This window comes from Protopterus annectens, chromosome 13.part0 (assembly GCF_019279795.1).
Source record: "Protopterus annectens isolate FY-2018-M chromosome 13.part0, PAN1.0, whole genome shotgun sequence".
Lineage (NCBI taxonomy): Eukaryota > Metazoa > Chordata > Ceratodontiformes > Protopteridae > Protopterus > Protopterus annectens.
In genome coordinates this window covers 642,184,427-642,208,843 of record NC_056747.1, presented here as the reverse complement: position 1 = coordinate 642,208,843, position 24,417 = coordinate 642,184,427, and the positions used below count along the sequence as shown (strand labels likewise).

Genomic DNA, 24,417 nt, shown 5'->3' with positions numbered 1-24,417 from the left:
TTAGTTCCAAAGAAAACAGGGGACTGGAGGCCCATTCTAGACCTAAGCTACCTCAATACTTTCGTCAAGAAAGAAAAGTTCCGAATGGTCACGCTTCAATCGATCCTTCCATTCTTACAGAAGGACGACTGGATGTGCTCAATAGATCTAGAGGATGCATACTACCACATCAAAATGGCCAGGGCATCCAGAGATCATTTGCGCTTCCGGCTGGGAGCCAGTCACTTTCAATTTCGAGCCCTGCCCTTTGGTCTGACCTCAGCCCCCAGGGTCTTCACCAAATGCATGGCAGTGTTAGCGTCTCACTTGAGACGCCAGGGATTCCAGGTGTTTCCGTATCTGGACGACTGGCTCCTTTTGGCCACCACCCGGCGTCAACTACTGCAGGCCAGAGACTTTGTTCTTCAACTGTGTGTTCACCTAGGGATCTCCGTAAATTTCGGAAAATCCTTACTTCAGCCATCACAAAATATCTTGTTCATAGGAGCAGAGTTAAACACACGTCAATTGATTCTGAGGCTTCCCCCAGAAAGGATATTATCACTGCAGACTCACATACGTCTCCTACTCTTGTCAAGGAAATCTCCTGCAAAACTAGTACTGAAGGTGTTGGGCCTCATGTCAGCCTCCCTTATTGCAATTCCCCTGGGAAGGCTGCACATGAGAGTCCTACAATGGCTACTGTTTGCTCAATGGTCGTTTCAACAACTACCTCTAACACACGAGATTCTTATAACAAAGACTTGCAAAACAGATCTAAACTGGTGGCTTCAAACGTGCAACCTTTCCAAGGGGAGGCCGTTTGTGCTACCCACGCCCACAGTTACGGTGACCACGGACGCTTCCCTGATGGGGTGGGGGGGCATCTTTCAGGGACAGACAGTCCAAGGCGAATGGACCAATTTGGAGTACAATCTGCACATCAATGTTCTAGAGTTGAGGGCAGTGTTTCTAGCGTTGCAACACTTTGCTCCCCTTCTTCCTCTAGGAACTATTGCAGTTCAGACGGACAACATGTCTGTAGTCTGGTACATAAACAAACAAGGGGGAACCAAGTCCTATCAACTATGCAGAGAGGCCATGAGAATTTGGCAGTGGGCGGAGTCCACGGGTCGCTTTCTAATAGCAACGCACATCCCGGGGTCATCCAACGTCATAGCCGACAGGCTGAGCAGAGCAATTCTGTTACCGCACGAGTGGTCTCTAAAACAGTCAGTGGCGGAAAGGATTTTTCACACGTGGGGCCAGCCTTCCTGCGACCTGTTTGCGTCTCCAATGAATGCTAAATGCAGGAGCTACTTTGCCCTATTACCCCCTCCAGGGGAAGTCCCCAGGGACGCACTGGTTTACGATTGGCCCCCGGGACTCCTATACGCATTTCCCCCATTTCCTCTGATATCGAAGTTTCTCCAGAAAGCCAGGAACCTACACAGGACGATAATCCTCATTGCTCCATTCTGGCCTCGTCAAATTTGGTTTCCCTTCCTGAAAATACACTGCATTCGGGGACCCTGGATTCTGGACCCAGAGCCAGATCTATTGACTCACTCGTCAGGGGTTCCCCATCCCGCCTCCTGTCACTCCATCTAGCAGCTTGGCTGCTCCAATTCCAACTTAGCCAGGTCTGATCTTTTGTCACCAGCAGTCCAGGATATATTAGTGGCTTCGCATAAAGCTTCCACTACGAAAACATATACTAGCAAATGGAAACGGTTTGTATTCTGGGCGAAGACACACCATGTGGATCCCTTTATAGCTCCTTTGAATAAGATATTAGAGTTCTTAACAGACTTATTTCATCAGGGTGCTTCTCCTGCTACTCTAAGAGTTCAATTGGCTGCCATTTCAAATTTCCATGTGGAAGAATGTGGAGCTCCTGTTATGGCTCACAGACTTTGTAAAGCCTTTTTAAAAGGAGTTTTTCATATCAGACCACCGGTCAGATCTCCGACGTCTCCTTGGAGTCTGAATTTGTTGTTATCTAATTTAATGTTGCCCCCTTTTGAACCCGCCTCTTCTTGCCCATTAAAATTTTTGTCCTGGAAAACTCTCTTTCTAGTAGCCATTACTTCTGCTAGACGAGTATCTGAACTTCAGGCTCTCTCCATCAAGCACCCTTATTTGATCTTTCACTCTGACAGAGTTTCTCTTCGAACCAATTCATCCTTCCTCCCTAAAGTGTGTTCTATTAACAATATTAATCAGTCCATTGAATTACCCACTTTCTTCAAAAACCACTCCAACAAAATGGAGTATATGTTACACAAATTGGATGTTCACAGACAGCTAAGATTTTATTTGGATAGAACAAAAGATCACAGAAAAACAGATCAACTCTTTGTGGCTTTTGCTGATAGCAGGAAAGGACTTGCAGTTACCAAAAGAACTCTTTCTAAATGGTTAACGGATTGTATAATCTATGTCTACGATTCTGCAAATCAACGCCTTTTACACAAACCCAAAGGACATTCCACAAGGTCAATATCTACGTCTTTGGCTCACGCAGCTCGCCTACCACTGGATGCTATTTGTGCGGCTGCTACCTGGTCTAAGCCACATACATTTATTTCTCATTATAAAGTAGACAAGGTTTCTAGGGACAGGGCAACCTTTGGTTCCACTGTGCTCAAGAACGTCCTCCCGTGAGTTCCTCAGGATCAAGGAGCTAGGACGCTACCCATGTGTAAGAACAAACGGCGAGATTGAACACTATCACATATAGAAGTTATGTCCTTACCATAACGTTCCATGTGGAGTGTTCATCTCGCCTTTGTTCTTACAGTCCCACCCTCCCACCCTTAGGAAGAACGTTCTTTGATGCCTGGCCAGAAGCATTTTTTGCTACTGTTATTATTCTGTGTACATAGTTGGTATACACATATATTTTTATATGTGTCTGTTTAGATATGTATATAGTTTTTCTATATTGCCTTCTATACTTATGTGTATAAGCATGAATGTGCTATTCTGTAGATTGGTTTGCTTGCAAACTAGATCTGAGGTAAAGGCAGAGGGGGATTGTGGGTATTAGATTGTCTCGAGCTTCTTCTCGATGCAGAGCTTGCAAGAGGCCGGCACGGAGCCGAGGATCGGCTCCGAACCCATGTGTAAGAACAAAGGCGAGATGAACACTCCACATGGAACGTTATGGTAAGGACATAACTTCTATTTATTACATCTTTAATTTCTTCCCCCTTTGAACCCTCTTCTTCATCGAATCTGAAATTATTGTCTTGGAAAACATTGTTCTTAGTGGCTATAACTTCTGCTAGGAGAGTTTCAGAATTGCAAGCCCTCACCATTCGACCTCCTTACATTGTTTTCCACAAGGATAGAGTCTCACTTAGAAATAATCCTTCCTTTCTTCCTAAGGTATGTTCAGAGCATAATCTCAACACAACTATCGAATTACCAGTTTTCTTTCCAAATCATACTAATAAATCAGAATACAGACTAATGTTAACCGCCAAAATTCGAACTAGCCGAAAAACAATGAAAACGCCAACAGAAGAACAGAAGGCTAAGCCGTTGCAAAAAAGATTCCACAAAGCGGATACAAATTAGTGCTTTCTTTCACTTTATTATAAAATGTGAACTTCGTCAGAAAAACAGGAACTCTCCCATGTTCCCGTTTTATATAAGAACAACAGGAAATGATGTAACAAAGTGAGTGAATGAATTCACAATTAATATCCCCGACAAATAAATTATTTAGCCTAGATTGCATAAACATTTCATCATGCATCAATAAAACAGTCTGGATTGATACTAAAATTACTCCAGATGTGCAGTATAAAAATTTGAACTGCTAAGATCACAATGTGACTATGTATATATGTATACACGCTTGTACTTGCGTGTCCTGATAATTCTAAAAAATATATAATGGATTACCCCCTCCTGTAAACCTTCCATAAATGTAACCATACAAAAAACATTATGAAAACCTGTAAACATTGTAATAACAAGCAATGTGTGGGGATATGTTTGTTCGGAAACTGAAAACCCTTTTAAAAACATTCAAGTATTGCCACTTTTCAACGTAGCAAACAGCATAAACAGCGACAATTCACAAGCATGTAAGAAAGCTGTTTATGATTTGAAAAGGTTGGTTATCAGGTTGACTACATTGCATTTAGAGGTACAATATCTGAATGAATGTATCTCACGCAATATAGTACCTCAGGGTTTGAGGACCGCCAAGTTTCCGAATTGCGTTGTACCAGGAGACGAACTGTGTAACACGTTGGTGAAGCTTTACAATGAAGCAGGGTTATCTATGATGCGAATTTTAGTAAAACATTATGAGACAGAGTTGCTCAAACTTACTGATGAGATCAAAACAACAGATGAAAAAATAAAGCAGTTTACCTGTTTTTCACAATTTTTGCCACTATACAATAGTATAGAGGCCAAAACAGACAGACATAAGGCAACAATCATTATTAGGAAACAGAACAAGATGCGAAGGGACATCTACGCATACAATAACAATGAAGCGTACATAAGTACATATAGTGAAGAAAAAGTCACTATTGAGAACAATAACAGTAACAGGAGAGAGGTTGATTCCACCTCTAAACTTTCTATGTTTGTAGACACAAATGTTAATGGAAAGGATAATTGTGCATCTGAGAATTCCATTGTTAACAATAACTTATGTCCTGATGGAGTGCAGATTGTGGACAATGATACGGCTACTATTAGCAACGATACTAACAATATGGGAAGTATTGCCACTACCAGTTTTGCAGAAGTGTTAGTTTCTAACAACAAACAGAACACCCCTTTTCGGGTGAATCAAGGACAAATCAAAAAGACTACCAGGTGGTTCAATTCTACCCAGTACAAGGGCAAACAGAAAGGGAAGAACAAAAGGAAGTGGTAACAACACATTTTGACAACAATGACTATTCCATGACTATAGTAAATTTAAGTGACAGTCACCTTTCTGATTCATGTAACAACCGTTTAAAGAAGGGTTTCAATTTTATTCCTTCCAACAAAGTGGAAATAGGGAAATTGTTGGTAGAGTTTAGGATTTTCTTGCGTAAACTAAACCTAAAATATATTATGAAGGATGTCAACATGCCTTTTTCCACTAAAAACAAAACACTTAAAAGGCCTAGTACTTATAACCCCCCTTTAGTCAACACACTTCAAGTGTTCCAGAAGATTTGTGAAACAGAATTTAGACAATTGATGAATATAGAAAAAGAAGATAATTTGACACCTTTGGAACGTGAGGCTTTAAAACATCTTTCTAAGACTCAAGATATTAGAGTTATGAAAGCAGACAAAGGGGGTAAGATAATAATAATGAATACATCAGATTACAATAAGGCTATAAACACACTGTTGGAAGACAGGAACAACTATTGTAAGGCCAGTCTTGAATTTATTTTAAATTGTTATAGGAGGGTCAACACTTCCCTATTTGATATGTTCTGTCAGGAAGAACTTGATAGGGAAGATTATGATTTCATGTTGACAGAACATCCAAAAATAGGGAGTTTTTTTGGTATACCAAAAGTACACCATGGCATAGATGATCTGACATTTAGACCTATAGTGTCAGCAAAGAACTCCAAAACAGAAAATATCTCTATTTGGCTAGATAACATTCTGAATCCAATAGCACAAAAGGGAGAACATTTTTTAAGGGATTCATGGCATTTGTTAGAAATTCTAGCCAAAAGTGATTTTTCTTACAATCAAGTCTACTTTGCGACGTTGGATGTTAAGAGTCTCTACACTTCTATCAATCAAGAAGAGGGTGTAGAAGGAATGAGACTCTATTTAGCTTCAAAATCGAACGTGAGCAGTTTTAAGGTTAACACAATATGTTCACTTATGGAAATAGTTCTAGATAACAATTTTTTTGTATTTAACAAAGAGTATTATAAACAAATATCTGGAGTTGCGATGGGAGCCAGAGTTGCCCCAGCATTTGCCAATATTGTTATGTCAAATTGGGAGCAGGAACATCTAAAAGCTCACTGTAGTTTTGACAAAGTTCTACTTTATGTAAGATACATAGATGATTTGTTCTTTTTATGGAGAGGGGACAAAACTGAATTTGAGAAAATGGTGGAGGATCTAAACAAAACAACAAGCTTCCTAACATTTAAAATTAGTGGTTTTGGGAAGGAAATAGATTTTTTAGACCTCACACTATATTTGGATTGTTCAAGTCACTCTTTGCATAGTAAGATATACAGGAAACCTTGTTTTACAAATCAGTATCTTCACAAAGAAAGTTTACATCCTGAACATATGAAGAAAAATGTAATAAAAGGGCAAATGATAAGGATGAGTAGGCTAACATCAGAAGATGAAATATACTACAATGATTTATTGCTACTTAGGAAACTGTTCTTAGAAAGAGGATATCAACTCAAATGGTTGAAAAAATTGGAAAGAGAGGTAACTAATCTGAGACAAGGAGTAGCAAAACCCATTTTGTTGATCAAAAACAATGAATTTTTGATAGGAGATACTGTACACCATATAGAGACATCAGAAACAAGGGACTTTTGCACTGCTTTTCCATTGCCTTTGTCTAACGAATTGTTTTATATTAGGGACATCATAGAGAAAAATTGGAGGATTATACTAGGGAATAGAGATCTTATGTTAAGTCTAGGTTTAACACCAAGATTTACTTATAAAAATGTGACAAATGTAAAGAAAATGTTAGAATACAACAGTTATAGTAGAGAGATAACTACCAGAGCAGTAAGTAATAAAAAAGGAACCTTTTCATGTAAGGATTGTAAGCAGTGTCGTTATATTAGTAACACCTCATTTGTGACACTAAAACATCTAAATAGAACTTTCTGGGCACACAAATATTACAATTGTAATAGTGACCATGTGGTATATTTGGCGATTTGCGTCACATCTGGTTGTTATTACATTGGTAAAACGATAAGAGTTTGGAAAAGACGTATTTACGAACACATTTTGGCAATTAAAAACAAGGACACCAACAATTCTTTGGCTAGACACGCTCTAACATGTGAGGACTTCAAAAAGTTTGAATTTTTTGTATTAGATTAAATAGACAAATGTATATTGATGGGTGACATCAGCAACAAATTAGAGCAAAGAGAGACGTTGTGGCAGTTATTACTAGGGGCAGATTTACCCCCAGGGTTAAATGATACTATAAACATCAAGTGTTTTTTACTGTACAGATAAAACAACACAGTAAACACATTTCATTTATTCACTATAATTATTCATTTGTCTTTTGAGCGTTGTTAGGAGTTGGTTATTTTAGAACCATAATGTTTACGACTAGATGAGGTATTTGACGATCAAATGTTTACATGGTTTTTAAAAAATTCATGATTTTTAACAAAATTCATGAATTTCATACAAGAAAAATCAATTTTATAAAACACTAATGAATTCATTTTTTAAATAAATTTTATGAATTAACATTTCATTAATACACACTTAATAGAGGCATGTTAGTAGTGTATTTATTTATTTAGTAATATGTACACATTATTTATGTATATACATTTAAGCATATTTACACGTTTCTATCTGTATTTTGTTATTACAATGTTTACAGGTTTTCATAATGTTTTTTGTATGGTTACATTTATGGAAGGTTTACAGGAGGGGGTAATCCATTATATATTTTTTAGAATTATCAGGACACGCAAGTACACGCGTGTATACATATATACATAGTCACATTGTAATCTTAGCAGTTCAAATTTTTATACTGCACATCTGGAGTAATTTTAGTATCAATCCAGACTGTTTTATTGATGCATGATGAAATGTTTATGCAATCTAGGCTAAATAATTTATTTGTCAGGGATATTAATTGTGAATTCATTCACTCACTTTGTTACATCATTTCCTGTTGTTCTTATATAAAATGGGAACATGGAAGAGTTCCCGTTTTTCTGACGAAGTTCACATTTTATAATAAAGTGAAAGAAAGCGCTAATTTGTATCCGCTTTGTGGAATCTTTTTTGCAATGGCTTAGCCTTCTGTTCTTCTGTTGGCGTTTTCAGAATACAGGCTACACCAATTGGACGTCCACATAATTCTCAGGTTTTACCTTCACAGGACTAAGGAATTTTAAAAAATCAGACCAATTATTTGTTTCCTTTTCAGACAAAAATAAAGGCCTGCTTTTTTCTAAGGTTACCCTGTCTAAATGGCTTTCAGAATGCATTTCATTTGCTTACAAGGCTGCTGGCAAACAGTTACCAAACAAAGTAAAAGGCCATTCAACAAGAGCAGTATCAACTCCACATGCCTTTAGATCTACACTCCCAATTGATACCATTTGTGCAGCAGCTACTTGGGCAAGACCTCATACCGTTGTCATTCATTACAAATTGGATTTGGCCACCCGGGACAGGTCATCCTTTGGGTCCACTGTGCTGAAGAGTCTCTTCACTTGAGTCACCCAGGATAAAGGTGCTAGGGACACTGTCTCATCCAGAAATAATTACAGTGAGATATAGGACTGCATAGCATAAAGAAGTTATGTACTTACCATAACGTTCCATGTTTGTAGTTCATCTCGCCTACATACTTGTGTCCCACCCTCCTTCTCCCTTCCTGTTTCCTGGAGGAACTGGTGGACTATACATTATGCTGTCTGACCTGGTTGTAGTTGTTCATCCACCTGGCATGGATAGTAATACACAGTGTTCTGTCTGTATGTGCATGGTTATTGATAGTTTACTGTCTATTATATACCTGTTTCTTTCTTGCAAACAAGATCTGGGGAATTGCCGTGAGGCACCATGGGATAGGGGTTAGCCTCGAGTGAGTAAAACTATCAAGCTTTAGTATAGGCTGAGTCAGCAAGAATGTAGGCGAGATGGACTACAAACATGGAACATTATGGTAAGTACATAACTTCTTTTTAATCAATACAAAAAAAAACAGCTCCACGGATATTCAAAGAGAAATACAGGCAAAGACATCCAGATATGGAAAGTTTTACAGTACAAAAAATAAGATTACAAAGAGGAATGTATAACAGAAGATTAGTAAAGTAGAAGTTAAAAATTAGAAGTTGAAGTTATGGAATACCTGCAAAGTAAGAGATTTAGTTTAAAAAATCTAACACAGGTTATATCACAGCATGATGAAACAACAAGTCCCCCAAGTAAGGAGAAACAGGAGGTGTAGGAGACATCTAAAGAAGAAATATGGATGTGGGAAAGAGAAAGAGATTTAATATGGTGCAAATTTATGCAAAAGAGAAAGCAGAACTAATCAATACAAAAAGAGCAGCACCAAAGATATTTGAAGAGAAATACAGGCAGAGGCATCCGGATATGGAAAATTTCACAATACAAAAATAGGAAAATAAAGAGGAAAAGTAGAAAAGAGGATTAGTAATGGAGAAGTTAAAGAAATCAAAACTGAGGTTATGATTACCTGGAATTGAAGGATTTAGTGTAGAAAATCTAACTTTGATAACATCACAGCAGGATAGAGCAATGGATCCCCAAATTAAGGAGAAACCAGTGGAGCGGGAAACATCTGATCAGTTGCCATATGAGGATACTTAGGAGCTTTCCATAGGAAATCAGTACAAAAGTTCAGTTGGAGTTACACAGCAATGGAAGGAACAGGAAACTGTGGCAACCCTGACACAGTCAGTGTTGTGCATTGATAGGCCAGTGAGTTCTCATACGAAAGAGCAACAGATGACACAGGATGAAACTGAAGAGAATGTGACACAGGAAGATGCTATGGAACTTTCTATAGAATTCCTTCAAGAAATGGAGAACAAAGAGTGTGCCCTCAGTTTAGAAGAAAATGATCTAAGAGAAGAGTTGCTTGATTTAATTTAGATGGACAGAGATATTAAGATCAATGAAAAAAATAGACTACCAAAAAGTTAGAAGTTTGATAGAACAAATAAACATGTTAATTAGGCCTGTTCATAGAGATTTGTGTGATACAACAAAAATAAATTGGATATATTACTGTGCAGCTAAATTAATAACAGATAAAGTCTTACCACAAAAACACAGGGCAGTAAAGGAAAGGAAGGGGGAGAAATCAAATGCCATCATGGAAGTATCAAATAGAGGAAACTACAAAGCAATTAAGACAAGAGCTGTCACTGTTAGAAGAAAATAGAAGAGGGAACAGATCAACAAAAATACTCAGAAAGATAGATATTAGATGAAGAATTTGATGCTGAATGTAAATATGTTTCTGAGTCAGGGGTATCCACTAGAATTGATTGAGGAGTTACTATATGAAGTTCACATAAAAAGAAGGTCGGGCCATTTTAGACCTATTTTAAATAAAGGAACTTCACTTGGAGAGCAGTCACAATTAATACGTGATCCGATGGATGAGAATAATACAAGTGTTGCATATAATATTAGATGTTAAGTTGTCTATCTTGCCTTCATTCTTGCTGGATGGGTTCGGAGCCGACCTCGGCTCCGACTCGGCCACTCTAAAAGCTCGAGAGTTGGTTCCACCGGCTCGAGGCTCCCCTTATATCCCACAATGCTAGGCGAGAGTTACCTCAGATCTCGTTTGCCGCTACAGCTTCGAGGTTGGTTGTTTCTACCGGTTCTTGGTGAGTACTATTTCTTGTTGAAATTAGTCTTTAAAAACCCCTTTAATTTACTTAGTTTAGTGTAGTTTAGAAAACTTTTTATTCCCTTCCAAAAATTTCCGTTTCTTTTCCTCAAGAACCTTAGGTTCTTCCCTTGGGCCTATAGGCCTTTCCTTCCCTAGTGGAGTGTGTGTGTATTATTTTAGTTTAAATTACTAGTACTGCTTTTTATTATAATTAACCAGACAGGGTGTAACTAGTGTGTTTGTGTGCGTGTTTGTGTACACCTGTTCAGATAAAAATGTCTAAAGAAGCAAAGGTCTCGGTTCAAGAAGTGTGATGCGTGCTGTCAGAAAATGTCTCTGACAGACGCTCACACTTCTTGTGTCTATTGTCTGGGGCCTTTGCACCTGCAGGACTCCTGTGCTGTGTGCCATGGCTTCAGCCCCAGGGTCCTGCAGGAAAGAAAGAATAAATTGATTCTTAGAGGCTTACTCAAGCCAGAGGATTCCCTGTCTGTTTCAACAGGGAAGCCCTCTAAGGCATCTAGGTCTTCGGCTCCGGCAACTGAGCCGAGACCTAAGGTTTCTCAACCTTTGCCTTCATCGGCTCCGGCTGGAGCCGATAAGTCTCAGTCCACAGTTTCTGTGGCCCCTCGGCTCGGCCGGAGCCGAGGTAGTAGAAGTTCCCGTGTCGGCTCCGACCAGACCTTCGGAGCCGACAACTAGGAAGAGGTCCAGGTCACCATCTCTTGGCTCCGTTCATTCAGCTCCAGGATCTCCCCTGCTGTCTGAACGGAGCCAAAGATCTCACTCCTCTAGGTCATCGAGGCTGTCGGATCATGACCTTCAGAGGGTAGTGAGTCGACTACTTAAGTCCGAGGCATTGGCCCAGATGCTTCAGAGCCCGACTCATCAGTCGATGCCTGCCCCGGTCCATCAACATATTCCTCCTTCGACTCTCTTGAGCTCGGAGCTGGGTCGTGTCGGAACCGAGACTGTGATTGCGTCGGAGCCGATACAATTGTCTTCGGCTCCGTCGTCGGCTCCATTTTCTTCCTTGGAGGAATCTCGGCGCCGGACTTCCCTCGTCGGCTCCGAGGGGGTGAGTGGCATCGGACCCTTGTCCGACCCCCCTCTCCCTCTCGGTGCTTGGCTGGTGAGTTCGGCTCCGACATCGGCCTCAGAGCCATCACTGTCGGTGCCGAGGGGTTCTTAGCTCCTCGGAGCGGGGACCTCTGGCTCTGCCTGACAGGGGGGCATTCGAGGTCATGCGGAGTGTGTTAGAGCCTGGCTCTACTCCACAGTCGGCTCCGTCCGCCCCTCCCTCTATGGTGCCTCAGGCTAAGTCGACTCACTCCCTCATCCCGGACCGCAGAGAGCCAGCTCCTCAGGAGCCCCTGTGGGATTTCATCCTCTTCCGAGGCCTCTCCTGATTTGGCAGAAGAGCCCCTCGGAAGAGGAAGTGTAAGAGGAAACACATTGACTCACCTGAGTCCATCACGTCAGACACAGATTTGGATGATTCTGAGGGTTCCCCGTTCCCCTTCTGAAGATGTCTCATTTGCAGACATTCTGGAGATCCTGAAACAGAGGGAAATTGGCCAGCCCTCAACCCTTCGGAGGATGAATCTGTGTATCTTGAGGCGTTGGCTCTCATCCTTCCACCTCCTGGGTGTCCCTCCCTTCACCCCCTCATGCAGGTGGTTGCTAAGAAGGCATGGACGGCTCCTGATTCAGTGGACCCCACTCCCAGGAGACCCTCTAAGTTCATAACAGCTCCAGCAGACAAACAATTTTTAACAAAAGGAGTTTCTATGGATGCTATGGTGGTAGCTGCTGCCACTAAGAAGGAGCTAGCTGATCCTTCAGTACCTGTCCATCCACCTAACAAGGAATCTAGGTCCATGGATAGGTGCGGAAGCGGATGTTCTCGTCAGCGACATTTACCATGCGTTAAGCTGAACTACCTGTGCCATTTTACTCGTCTTCAAAGGGACTTGATCAAGGAAGCGAGTGAAATGTTAAAGGATCCTACAGCTGCGGGTTTCCAAGATAAGATGAACATGCAGCTGGCTACCCTTAATTCCATAACCAACTCCTCCATGCGCCTTCTTTCTTACGCGGCTGATGGAGTGAGCAGAGCCGCAGGGACAGGTGTGGCCTTACGTAGGCATGCCTGGATGCGGCTATGCAATTTTGCGGACCCTTTCAAGACGTCTTTCACGAACTCACCTTTTGATGGATCATCTCTCTTTGGTCCTCAAGTGAAAGAAACCTTGACTAGGTGCGAGACTGATGGCAAGACCCTTTCTGCTGTCGGAGTCCGTTTTTCTACTCCTTCCAGGCCTTACCCCAAAGGCCAGAAGGGTGGAAAGATGTGGTTCCGTAAAGAATCTCAAGGGACTTCGCCTGACGCACAGAGTCATTTTCCCACTAGAGGCAGAGGTGGGAATAACAATGGTAGACGTCGCCCTAGGGGCAGGGGGGGGTCCGCAGAACCAGGGCAATCGGGAAGTCTTCCCTGACAAGCCCTTTCAGCATCCCTGAGGTGTTGCCCGACTGCCCATCTTCGGAGGCAGTCGGGGGAAGATTGTCACTGTACCCAGAAGCCTGGCTATCCCTGACTCAAGACAAATGGGTACAGTCCATCATTTCTGAAGGCTATTCTATCCCCTTTCTTCGCTTTCCAAATCAGTCAAAAAAATCCCTTCCAGATGTTCCACCCGCTCAAAGGGATCTAGCAGTTTTGGAAATTTCAAAACTGCTTGCAAAAATAGCAATTCAGCCAGTTCCAGCAGACCAGCAAGGATCCGGAATCTACTCAAGGTTCTTTTTAGTTCCAAAGAAAACAGGGGACTGGAGACCAATTTTGGATCTCAGTGTCTTGAACAAATCAGTCAAGAAAACAAGATTTCGGATGGTCAAGCTGCAATCCATCCTTCCCCTTTTGGGCAAAGGAAACTGGATGTGCTCTATAGACCTTCGGGATGCGTACTATCACATAAAGATGAACAGACGCTCCAGAAGATTCCTCCGCTTCAGGCTGGGAACCAGTCATTTTCAGTTCAGGGCCCTGCCCTTTGGTCTCACCACTGCCCCCCGGGTGTTTACCAAATGCATGGCAGTGGTAGCTTCTCACCTGTGACGACAAGGATTCCAGGTGTTTCCATATTTGGACGACTGGCTCCTCACAGCTCCCACCAAGCATCTCCTTCTGATGGCCAGAGATTACACTTTTCGCGTTTGTCAAAAGCTGGGTATTTCAATAAATTGCGAAAAGTCTGTTTTGTCGCCTTGTCATACTATTACCTACATAGGCGCAAATCTAGATACGATAAACATGTCTGCAAGGCTAACACATCAGAGAATATCAGACATTCACAAATTGGTATCACTCCTTCTCAACAACAACAGAATCAAAGCCAGGTTAGTTCTAAAGGTGTTGGGAATTATGGCAGCGGCCATACCTCTCCTTCCATTAGCCAGATACCACATGCGGATCCTTCAGTGGATGCTTTTTACTCAATGGTCATACCAGGAACTTCCAATGTCTCACACCATTGTGATCACGCAAGCGTGCAAAAAGCATCTCATGTGGTGGATGTCTTCCCCCCAGCTCCTGTCGGGAAGACCCTTTGTTCCACCTCCTCCGGTTGCTACACTGACAACGGATGCCTCCCTGATCGGGTGGGGGGGGCATTATCAGGGCAGGACAGTCCAGGGCATATGGCAACCAAATGAATGCCACTTGCACATAAATGTTCTGGAGATGAGAGCAGTGCTTTTAGCGTTGCAAGCCCTTCAAGACTCTCTTCCCTTGGGAACAATTGCAATCCAGACAGACAATATGTCTGTAGTGTGGTACATCAACAAACAAGGCGGAACCAGATCATACCCCCTGTGTCGAGAAGCACTCAGACTGTGGCAATGGGCAATTTCTTCTCAGCGGTTTCTGATAGCAACGCACATCCCCGGGAAGTCCAATCATATTGCGGACAAGTTGAGCAGAGCTATTCTCATGCCTCACGAGTGGTCTCTGAAAGACTCTGTAGTGAGAGAAATTTTTCTCAAGTGGGGTCAGCCTTGCTGCGATCTTTTTGCTACTCCCCAAAACAGCAAGTGCAGAGAATATTTCACTCTATTCCCTTTACCAGGCCAACCCAGCAGAGACGCTCTAGTCCAAGTTTGGCCCCGGGGACTTCTGTATGCATTTCCTCCTTTCCCACTGATCTCTCAAGTAATACAGAAAGCTATCGCTCAGAAGGCCTCATTGATCCTCATTGCTCCTTACTGGCCTCGACAAGTGTGGTTCCCCTTTCTACATCATTTTCTCTTGGAGCGACCGTGGAATCTGGACCTAGTTCCAGATCTTTTGATCCATCAGTCGGGTCAGTTTCATCGCTCCCTCCCCTCTGAACCTCACTGCTTGGTTCCTCCAGTTCCAACCTTAGCCAGGCTTCCTCAATTATCTCACTCTGTTAGAGATATATTGATAGCTTCCCATAAATCTTCCACTCGAAAGATTTATTTGAGTAAGTGGAAACGCTTCTCATATTGGGCACAAGGAAAGGACATAGATCCTTTCACCGCTTCCATCCAACTAGTCCTTGATTTTCTAGCTGAACTCTTCCATGCAGGTTCATCTCCTCTACACTTAAAGTTCAATTGGCAGCTATTTCTAACTTTCATGTGGGTATTTCTGAATCTGCCCTAATGTCCCACAAACTCTGCAAAGCCTTTTGAAAGGAGTTTTTCTTCTCAGACCTCCTATAAGAAATCCTCCTTCTCCTTGGGACCTAAATTTAGTTCTTGCTTCTTTGATTCTTCCCCCTTTCGAACCTGCAGCTTCCTGTTCTTTAAAATTGTTATCATGGAAAACTCTTTTTCTGGTAGCTATTACATCAGCTAGAAGAGTTTCAGAGCTTCAAGCACTCAGCTGTCGTCCTCCTTATCTTTTGTTTCATAAGGACAGAGTATCCTTATGAACTAACCCGTCCTTTTTGCCTAAAGTGGTTTCGACATCAAATCTGAATCAATCCATTGATCTACCAGTCTTTTTTCCAGAATATTCCAATAGGTCTGAACAAAAATTACACTGCCTGGATGTTCACCGTCAATTGAGGTACTACTTGGATAGAACTAAACAGTTCAGAAAATCTGATCAGCTGTTTGTCTCCTATGCGGAGAGCAGAAAGGGACTTTCAGTTTCAAAGGTATCATTATCCAGATGGCTAACATCATTGATTTCCCTTGTATATGAGATTAGACATCAAAAGCTGCCTGATAAACCTAAGGCTCATTCCACCAGAGCTTTGGCTACTTCTTTAGCTTTCCAAGACAAACTGCCTATTGACACCATTTGTGCAGCGGCTACTTGGGCTACTCCTCACACTTTCATTTCTCATTATAAGTTGGATTTAGCTTCTAGGCATAGAGCTAACTTTGGTTCCACTGTTCTCAGGAGTCTGTTCCGTTAGGCCACCCAGGACAAGGTGCTAGGGACGCGGTCCCATCCAGCAAGAATGAAGGCGAGATAGACAACTTAACATATAGAAGTTATGTTCTTACCATAACGTTCCATGTTAGTTGTCTTCTTCTCGCCTTCTTCTTGCATCCCACCCTCCTTCCCCCTGGCCTGGACAGACCTAGAGGAGTTGTGATTGTGACCTCTCTTTCTACCACCTCTTTCTTAGACATATGCTATTATGCATATTTCCTGGTTCAGGATGTAGGTCACCCTTCTTTCTTCCTGTTGTTAGAGGTGGACTCTTTTTTACAGTTAGTCTGTTACTTTTATAAGCTGGGGTTAGCTTACAAACGAGATCTGAGGTAACTCTCGCCTAGCATTGTGGGATATAAGGGGAGCCTCGAGCCGGTGGAACCAACTCTCGAGCTTTTAGAGTGGCAGTCGGGCCGAGGTCGGCTCCGAACCCATCCAGCAAGAAGAAGGCGAGAAGAAGACAACTAACATGGAACGTTATGGTAAGAACATAACTTCTATTTTTATTACCCCATTTTCAAGGGATTCTAGTGTTTTGAAAAGGATCTTAATAAAGAATTGGGCTTTAGTAATGTCGAATACATCCATTAGGTCTAAAATGGGGGATGAGCCAAGAATGGTTTTTAAGAAGGTCCTTAATATTAAATATTTACTTGAGAGATCTATAGCCCTAGTAGTTTACAACCCGGGTATGGTCAAATGTGGTCAATGTCCATATTGCAAGTTTATTGAAGTTACCAATTCTTTTAAGATTCATAACAAGATATATAAAATTAAAGGAAAATAATAATTGCAAATCCAAGGGGGTCATATATTTAGCCATATGTCAGACATGTACTAGTTTCTATATAGTGAAAACTGAACGACAACTAAAGCAGCATATATATGAACACAAATTTGCATTAGTAAACAAAATATTACTAATGCCTTGGCAAAACATATTCTGGAGTATCCAGACCATTCCTTTTGATACTTGGTGATCGAACAAATAGAGAAGAATATTATGGGTGGCCCGTGGGCATTAAAATTGGAAGAGAGAGGACTCCTTTGGCAATTGAAATTGAATGCCTGTTCATAGCCTGGGCTGAATGATTACTGCTGCCTAAGGTGTATATTAAAATTAAAATCTCTTGAAAGATGATACATTCCTTTATGGTGTTTTTTAATAGTTTGATTATTGCTTTTTAGTACTTAACAGATTTGGTCAGAGCTACAATTTGGCTGCAGAAAACAATAAAGTGTAAAAGCTATTTTCTTCTATTTGTCGATGATTTAAAATTGTATAGTTCATCAGATAGGGAACTGAAAGCACAACTGAAAGTGGTCAAAACTTTTTCAGATGTTATAAGAATGTATTTTGGTCTTGATAAATGTGCAAAAGCAACCTTTAAAGCAGGAAAGCTGCAACACCAACAAAACATCAGTTTGGGTCAGGAATGTGATACAGAAAAAGCTGAGCAAGAGGGAGAGTATAAATATTTGAGAATTGATGAGGGATCAACAATAAAACATGAACAAATGTGAATAAAACTTAGTAAGGAATATTTTAGAATACTAAAATTAATACTGAAAACAGTATGGATATCTAGGAACAAAGTCCAAGATAAAAAAAATTTGCTGCAGTTTTGGAGTGATTGACTGGCCCCAAAAGATGTTGGCTAGATTAGACAGGCAAATAAGAAGGATGCTTCATGCTCATCAAATAATTTATAAAAATTAGTGTATACCAAGACTATATATTCCCCATTATGAAGGAGGTATGGGCCTCCTCGAAAAGGATTATATGTATAGATCTGCATTTGTGGGACTGCATGCATATCTGCTGGCCTCACAAGACCCAAACATAGTGAAAGTTTTGAAACATTAGGAGAATAAGTCTAAGATGACTTCCCTGCTTAGTTTGGCAGAAGTATATAGGTGTCAAGCAGGAATGGAAATCAAACCAGAAGTAAATAAAAATCAGGTAGCAACTGAATGTGCCAAAAAAACAAAAGAAAGAATATAAGATGAAGGATCAGATGAGAAGGCAAGAAATGTGGAAAATGTATAAATACAGTTGCAAGTATAGAATACTCTTGGAACCACCTCATGTTGATCAGGATCAAATGCAGGAATGATTAAAGAGAGGTGAATTTAAACCAAAAAACAAAAGGTTAATATTGGCGGCCCAAGATAGTGAACTACATACATGCTGGTTTACAAGGTCCAATGAACATGTGGGAGAAACAGACAAATGTACGTTTTGTAAAACAGAATTGGAAACAGTCGCACATCTTGTTGCTGTTTGTGGTATACTAATGGCAGAATGACTGTATACTGAAAGGCATAATAATGGGGCGAGACTGTTGCATCGGGGATTGTGCAAACATTATAGCACTGAAACAGCTGAAAAACACCAGAAATATATGCCACAAAGCATTATAGAAAATTATGAAGTTTATATCACATGGGATCACCCATTACTAACAGTTCAAAAAATAGATGCAAGAAAAACAGATATAGTAGTCCAGGAAAAGAAGACAAAAGTAGCATTGATCATTGAAATTGCTACACCGAATGACTACAGTGTCTTACATACGGAGATAGACACAAAGTCATAAAATACCAGGATTTGCAGGCAGAGACAAAGGCAATGTGGAAGACAGTTACCCAGACAGTTCCAATAGTAGTAGGAGCAACGTGTCTTATAAAAAAGAATTTAGATATGTTACCGATGCATGTAACTCCGTATGAATTGCAGAAGGAGTCATTACTGGGCACATTGAGGGTGCTGCAAAAAGCACTTCTGGATAATATCAAAGATTGAAACAATAGTAATTTCATAAACTTTGATCATACTTTGACTTAGGAATGGGGTCCATTCCCATCATGGTATTAGAAACCCAAAAGATTTGGAGAAATTAAAACAAGAATTAACCATGACGTGAATGGGGTCTTGTCAATGGTAAGTTGGACATGGAGGAGTTCCAAATCATTATCTTGTCTAGCTAATCTTTATGTGAAGTATTTTTCTAAAAATGCAGAGACATCACTTCCTTTAGTGGCTTCATCTAGTGCAGTAAATTAACCATAACATTAGATGTTCTAACAGATTACTGTTGTAGCTGTCCCATCCCTCCAGCTCTCTTGTTTTGTTTAAGGCATATTGCCAGGATATGGATGTATGTACTACTTTGTATACATGTTTATATATATATATATATATATATATATATATATATATATATATGACTGAATTTTCAGAAACTCGAAATTCATATGGTCAAGACCATATGATTGAGTTTTTGGAAAGCTTTTGAATGGAAATAGCGGAACAGTGTGGATTGGGAATTTTTTCCCTATAGTGTGATCTCAGAGTTTGTATATTTAATTTGCAGGGGGTGTGGGGGGGTGCATGGGGCTTGCCCTCCGACAAAAACATAAAAGAGGTAGCATTTTTTTTGTGTTTTTTTTTTTTTTTTTTGATGTTCGAGTTTTTGGAAACTCGATCATATGGTCCCAAACATATGAATTTTGAGTTTCTGAAAACTCAGTCATCTAACATAGACATATATATATATGGCAAAACATTACCATGCATACGGTGAGAAAGAACCTCAGCACATGCAATTTTCAAAAAGAAAAAAATTGCACCATAACCAGGGAAAGGGAATTTTCCCATACCCAGGGAGTGTCAGTATCACACTGCTGTCGACCGTCTGTATATATCAACCAAATGCAGTTGATTAAACAGATGTCGACAAACATGCATATAGACCAAATGCAGGACACCCATTTTTCCCTGTGTGTGTGTGTGTGTGTGTGTGTGTGTGTGTGTGTGTGTGTGTGTGTGTGTGCGTGTGTGCGTGTGTGCGTGTGTGTGTGTGTGTGTGTGTGTGTGTGTGTGTGTGTGTGTGTGTGTGTCTGCAGACATTATTTTTCCTTTCCTAGGATTTGCCTTTCATGGCTCTAGCCCCCTTTCTTTAAGCAAGAAAGCTCTGAAGCCTTTGGCACCCTAATCTGCACTTTTATATGTCTCTCCTCAAGTTCAACACAGTGGTTAAGAGACATGGAAGGTGCCCTGAAGCTCTGAAAAGCTTGCCAGTGGTCATATTCTTAGCAGGATATAACAAATACATTTTAGGGTACTACAACAGTGATCTATTAGAACATCTGCTGTCATGGTAAGTTTAATTACACAACTGTACTTTCATGTCATATGCTTTAGCATCATAATAATTACCTAGAGAATATATTATACTCCCATTATTAAGCTAAGTTGGATGTTCATAGTTCATAGGGCATTCCCATTATTCTGTTTATTTTTCTCATATCAGCTTGGTTCATTTGCCTCATGTTCATTTTATATATCCCAGTACTTTATATCAAATGTTATAATTTTGTTACCTTTGATATTTATTTATTTTATTGACATTTGATTACTGGGAAAGTCAGACTGGGTAGGAACCCATTTTCAGCAGAGGCCCAGGGAGAAAAGTTCCAACAAAACATTTTAAGAACAATAATTTTACAATCTTCAGTAATAAAACAAAAACATCTGTAGTTTAAATAATTATGATAAATTAGTCATAATATAAAACATTGGTTAAGAATCAATGCAAGTTATATGACAATAATTTAATATTTATAGAGATTTTAGACAGTTTGTAGAGAAATAAGTTAGTCTAATACAAACAGGAATTGCAATATGAAGTAGGAAAAACAGGCTTATGGTATATTTAGAGAGAATGTCAGGAAAGATAATTTGATAGACGTAAGGAAGTAAGTGAAGAAGGGAGAGTAAGGAGGTATAAGGAATGAAAAGGTGCATGCTCACATTTAGGGGTATAGCTTATCCTGATTTTGAGAAAGAACAGAAACATATTTTAGCTAGGAAGTCTTTCAGAGGGGTTTTGAAAGATGGGAGGGAGGGTACTGACCTGATGGATACAGGTAAGGAGTTCCAGGACTTAACAACCTTATACGAGTACAGACAATGCCCAGCAGATCTGATAGGTTTATAGACAGCAAGGAGTTTTTGGCCACTGGATCACAATGACCAACTAGGAGTATAGTTGTGTAGAATGTTTTTTAGTGCTGGACAGGCAGATGAATGCTGCATAATTTTATAGGTGGTAAGAAGTTGTGTATGTGTTGGTTGATGAGACAGTTCTAACCAATTTAGGCTTTTTAGTGCTATACAGTGGTGGGTTTCAAAAGGAGTATTTGCTGCAGATTTAAATACTTTGTTATAACATTGCTCAAGTTTTAATTTTTGTGAAGCCTGGAGATTAGTAAGGATGGGGTGCCATAAAGAATTGTGAGGAGGAGATAAATAGTGGTAAGTATAGTTTTAGTTGCATTGTTAAGAAAATCTTTGGCTCTGTAAGCATCCCTAGGTTTTGATGAGTTTTTCTTATGCAATGTTGTATATGCAGGCTGAAGGTAAGCTTATCATCCACTATCACCCCTAATAATTTGGTATGAGAAATTACTTCAATGGTTGTTTTCTCAAGACAGAGGACTTTAAATTTTGTTTTTTCATGAGAGTGGGATTTGGGGGAAAAAGTAGTAGCTTGGGCTTTTTTGGGTTGAGCATGAGTTGTGAGTTACAAAGTCATATTTCAGTGGCTGTTAAAGCTTCCTGAGTACTTTTTTGGAGGCGCACCTTGGTGTTAGATGTGCAAATGAGAGTGGAATCATCTGCATATTGCATTAGGGCAGCCTGTTGTGTGGATGTATGGTAAGTGTTGGGGAAAATGTTAAAGAGGAAGGCACCAAGGATAGAGCTTTGTGGTACACCGGTGGTGACTGGTAGGTAAAGAAGGGGCATGGAATGCCACTTTACTGAATTATAATTATTGAGTGGGTAGCTTTTGAACCACAGAAGGGTGGGCTAAGAGAGACCTAGTCAGGACATTTGAAGCAGAAATTTGCTGTGACAAACTGTATTGAAAGCTTTAGACAAGTGTAGAAATATTGTCCTCTTTATATTCAGAAGTTATTGTAACAGTCTTTGATAACAGGTTCCTATCAGTTCGTCAAAACTTCAGCAGTTCGAACACCATATGTTCAAACTGTGAAGTTCGAAAACTGATTATTGCGAAGCCGCAGAACGCCAAATTCTTTCCCAGGGAAAGAATTTAGAGGGTCATTTCTGTGGCTTCGCAATTTTCAGCACTGTAGTGGAAAGTTACGGGTCGGGTTCAGGTTAGTATGCGATTGCGTGGAAGTTAGGGTTAGGGCATGGGTTAGGTGAGTTAGGGTTAGGGCACAAGTGAGGTGGGTGTGTGATAGTGACAGACTTTAGGTTTAGGGTAGGGTAGGTGAGTTAGGGTTAGGGTGCGGGTGAGGTGGGTGTGTGACAGTGACAGACTTTAGGGTTAGGGCGGGATAGGTGAGTTAGAATTAGGGCGCAGGTCAGGTGAGTGTGCGATAGTGACGTCCTTAGGGTTAGGGTTTGGGTTAAGGAAAGTGGATATATAGTAGTGTATGTACAGTTTAGTGTAGGGTTAGATTTTTTGGTGTGCTTGTGTTGTGTGTGTGTTTCTTGGAACAGCAATTTTTTTCCCTGGGAAAAAAATTGCTGTTCTAAGCCTTCAATGGTTTTGCACTTCGAGGTTAGAAGTTCAAACATATGGTGTTTGAACTTCTGCCATTTCAATGAACTGATATAGACCCTTTGATATTCATTATATCTTTGCCAGATGACCCAGGTTATGGCAGAACATGATCATTGAAACAGTTCAGTTACTAAAATAGATAAATAAGAAAATAAATAAATAAATTTAAAAAGGGCTGTTAGGAAGGAAGTCCCTCCTGTCGCTCATTTCTGCAGTTATGTTTGAAGGTCAAATGATGTGACACACAGACACACACACCTATGAGTATGCATATAAAAGTATACATTTGTATTTTTATGTAGTAAATTTATATATGTTGTGTTTGTGGTGGGAGAATGGATGCTATTTTTGCATTTGAAAAGCATTGTATATGTACCATTGCATTTCATTGATTAAGCTATGGCTGTGACCTTAAGATAATGCATGTTGCTTCATGTAAGAGGAATAGTTATTACAAAAATTAAAAACAACAGTCCCATATTATGAAATTTAATTTACAGGTCTCAGGTGCAGCAGAATGTTAATACAAGTATGTGGAAGAAAACTGACAGCCCATCTCTCAGCAGCAGCAAAAAAAATGATGTCAGTTGTAGAGAAACAATTCACAGACAGAGCACTCATGTGAGTACCTCCAGTCAGTGTAGAGAACCTGCACCACACATGAGTCAAGCAGGTACCCAAGGACAAAGATATCGGTTCACGTTGCAAAGGTCAAAAAGTTTTGCCTCGGATACTGCAAGCAAAGGGCTCAAACTTCAGAATGCATCATGGCAACGTCAGCCCTTTGCTCAGCAGAATAATTTCTGTGGGAAGAATAGTGCTTGTCTTCCAAATACTGTAGTAATTCAGGTAAAGTGATTGTTTTGAAAAATGCAGTGAAGAAAATATGCTTCTGAATGCCTTCTGCATGCTACCTTAGAGTACACTAAGTGTCATAGTGCACACCCACTGGTTTTGAAGTTTTTGGATCAGATTGCATTTTTAGAATTTTAAATCTGTAATGCATATAAGAAGCAATAACTTCTTATTTAAAAAAAGCTTATGTTAAATCGTGAAGTGAGTGTGCTGCAACATTTAAGTCAGCTTTTGGTATGAAAGAACGAAAGAAAAAAAAAAAGAGTATCTTGTGGCCTGTAGTAGACCCTTCAAGCTTCACCAGTTGTTTTCAATACTCTCTGCAGTCTGATGTAGGTGCTTTGTTGCTGTTTTTACTGATACAAACATAACCATGAATTGTCCCTGGTTTTGCAGAAAGTCTCTGATTTTGCCTTATATTTTTGCCCTGTCCCTTATAGCTTTTTTTTTATTTCGAGTAAATCACACAGGATCACATTAATCAATAATGCCAGTCATTAGATTTTTATATTTCTTGCTGTTTAGAAACTTTTTTAAGAGGATTTGAGTAATATTTAAAAACTGTCTCTAATTTTAGCCCTTTGCCCCTCTCCTATTTTTGGCTTTGTTCAAAATTCTTAAGCAAACAATTTGAGGAGGTATGGAGACTAGATTTCACTGCTTGAAAATTGTAATTTGCTCAGCTGTATTTCACTGTAGGGATTGCATGATAAGGGGGGGGGTCTAGATGCTGATTTCTTCACTACACAAGTATTCATTCTCTTTATCATATTTTCAGTTTTGCTTTCCTCTTTTTTAGTGTCTTTTCAGTGACTTTCCTGCTGCAGTCTGTAATTACTTAAATATGTTAGAATTTCCACCTTAAGACTGCAAAATGGTGAAGTGGG

At 40.1% G+C, this 24,417-nt stretch overlaps 1 protein-coding gene across 1 annotated transcript in view; it reads left to right on the top strand.

Moving 5' to 3' along the window:
- Nucleotides 1–24,417, top strand: part of SPATA22 (spermatogenesis associated 22) — a 1,591,573-nt gene that overhangs the window by 530,557 nt on the left and 1,036,599 nt on the right. Inside the window, exon 5 of the mRNA XM_044054327.1 lies at nucleotides 23,176–23,524. Within this exon, the coding sequence (XP_043910262.1) occupies nucleotides 23,176–23,524 (349 nt within the window). The remainder of the gene's footprint in view (nucleotides 1–23,175; nucleotides 23,525–24,417) is intronic.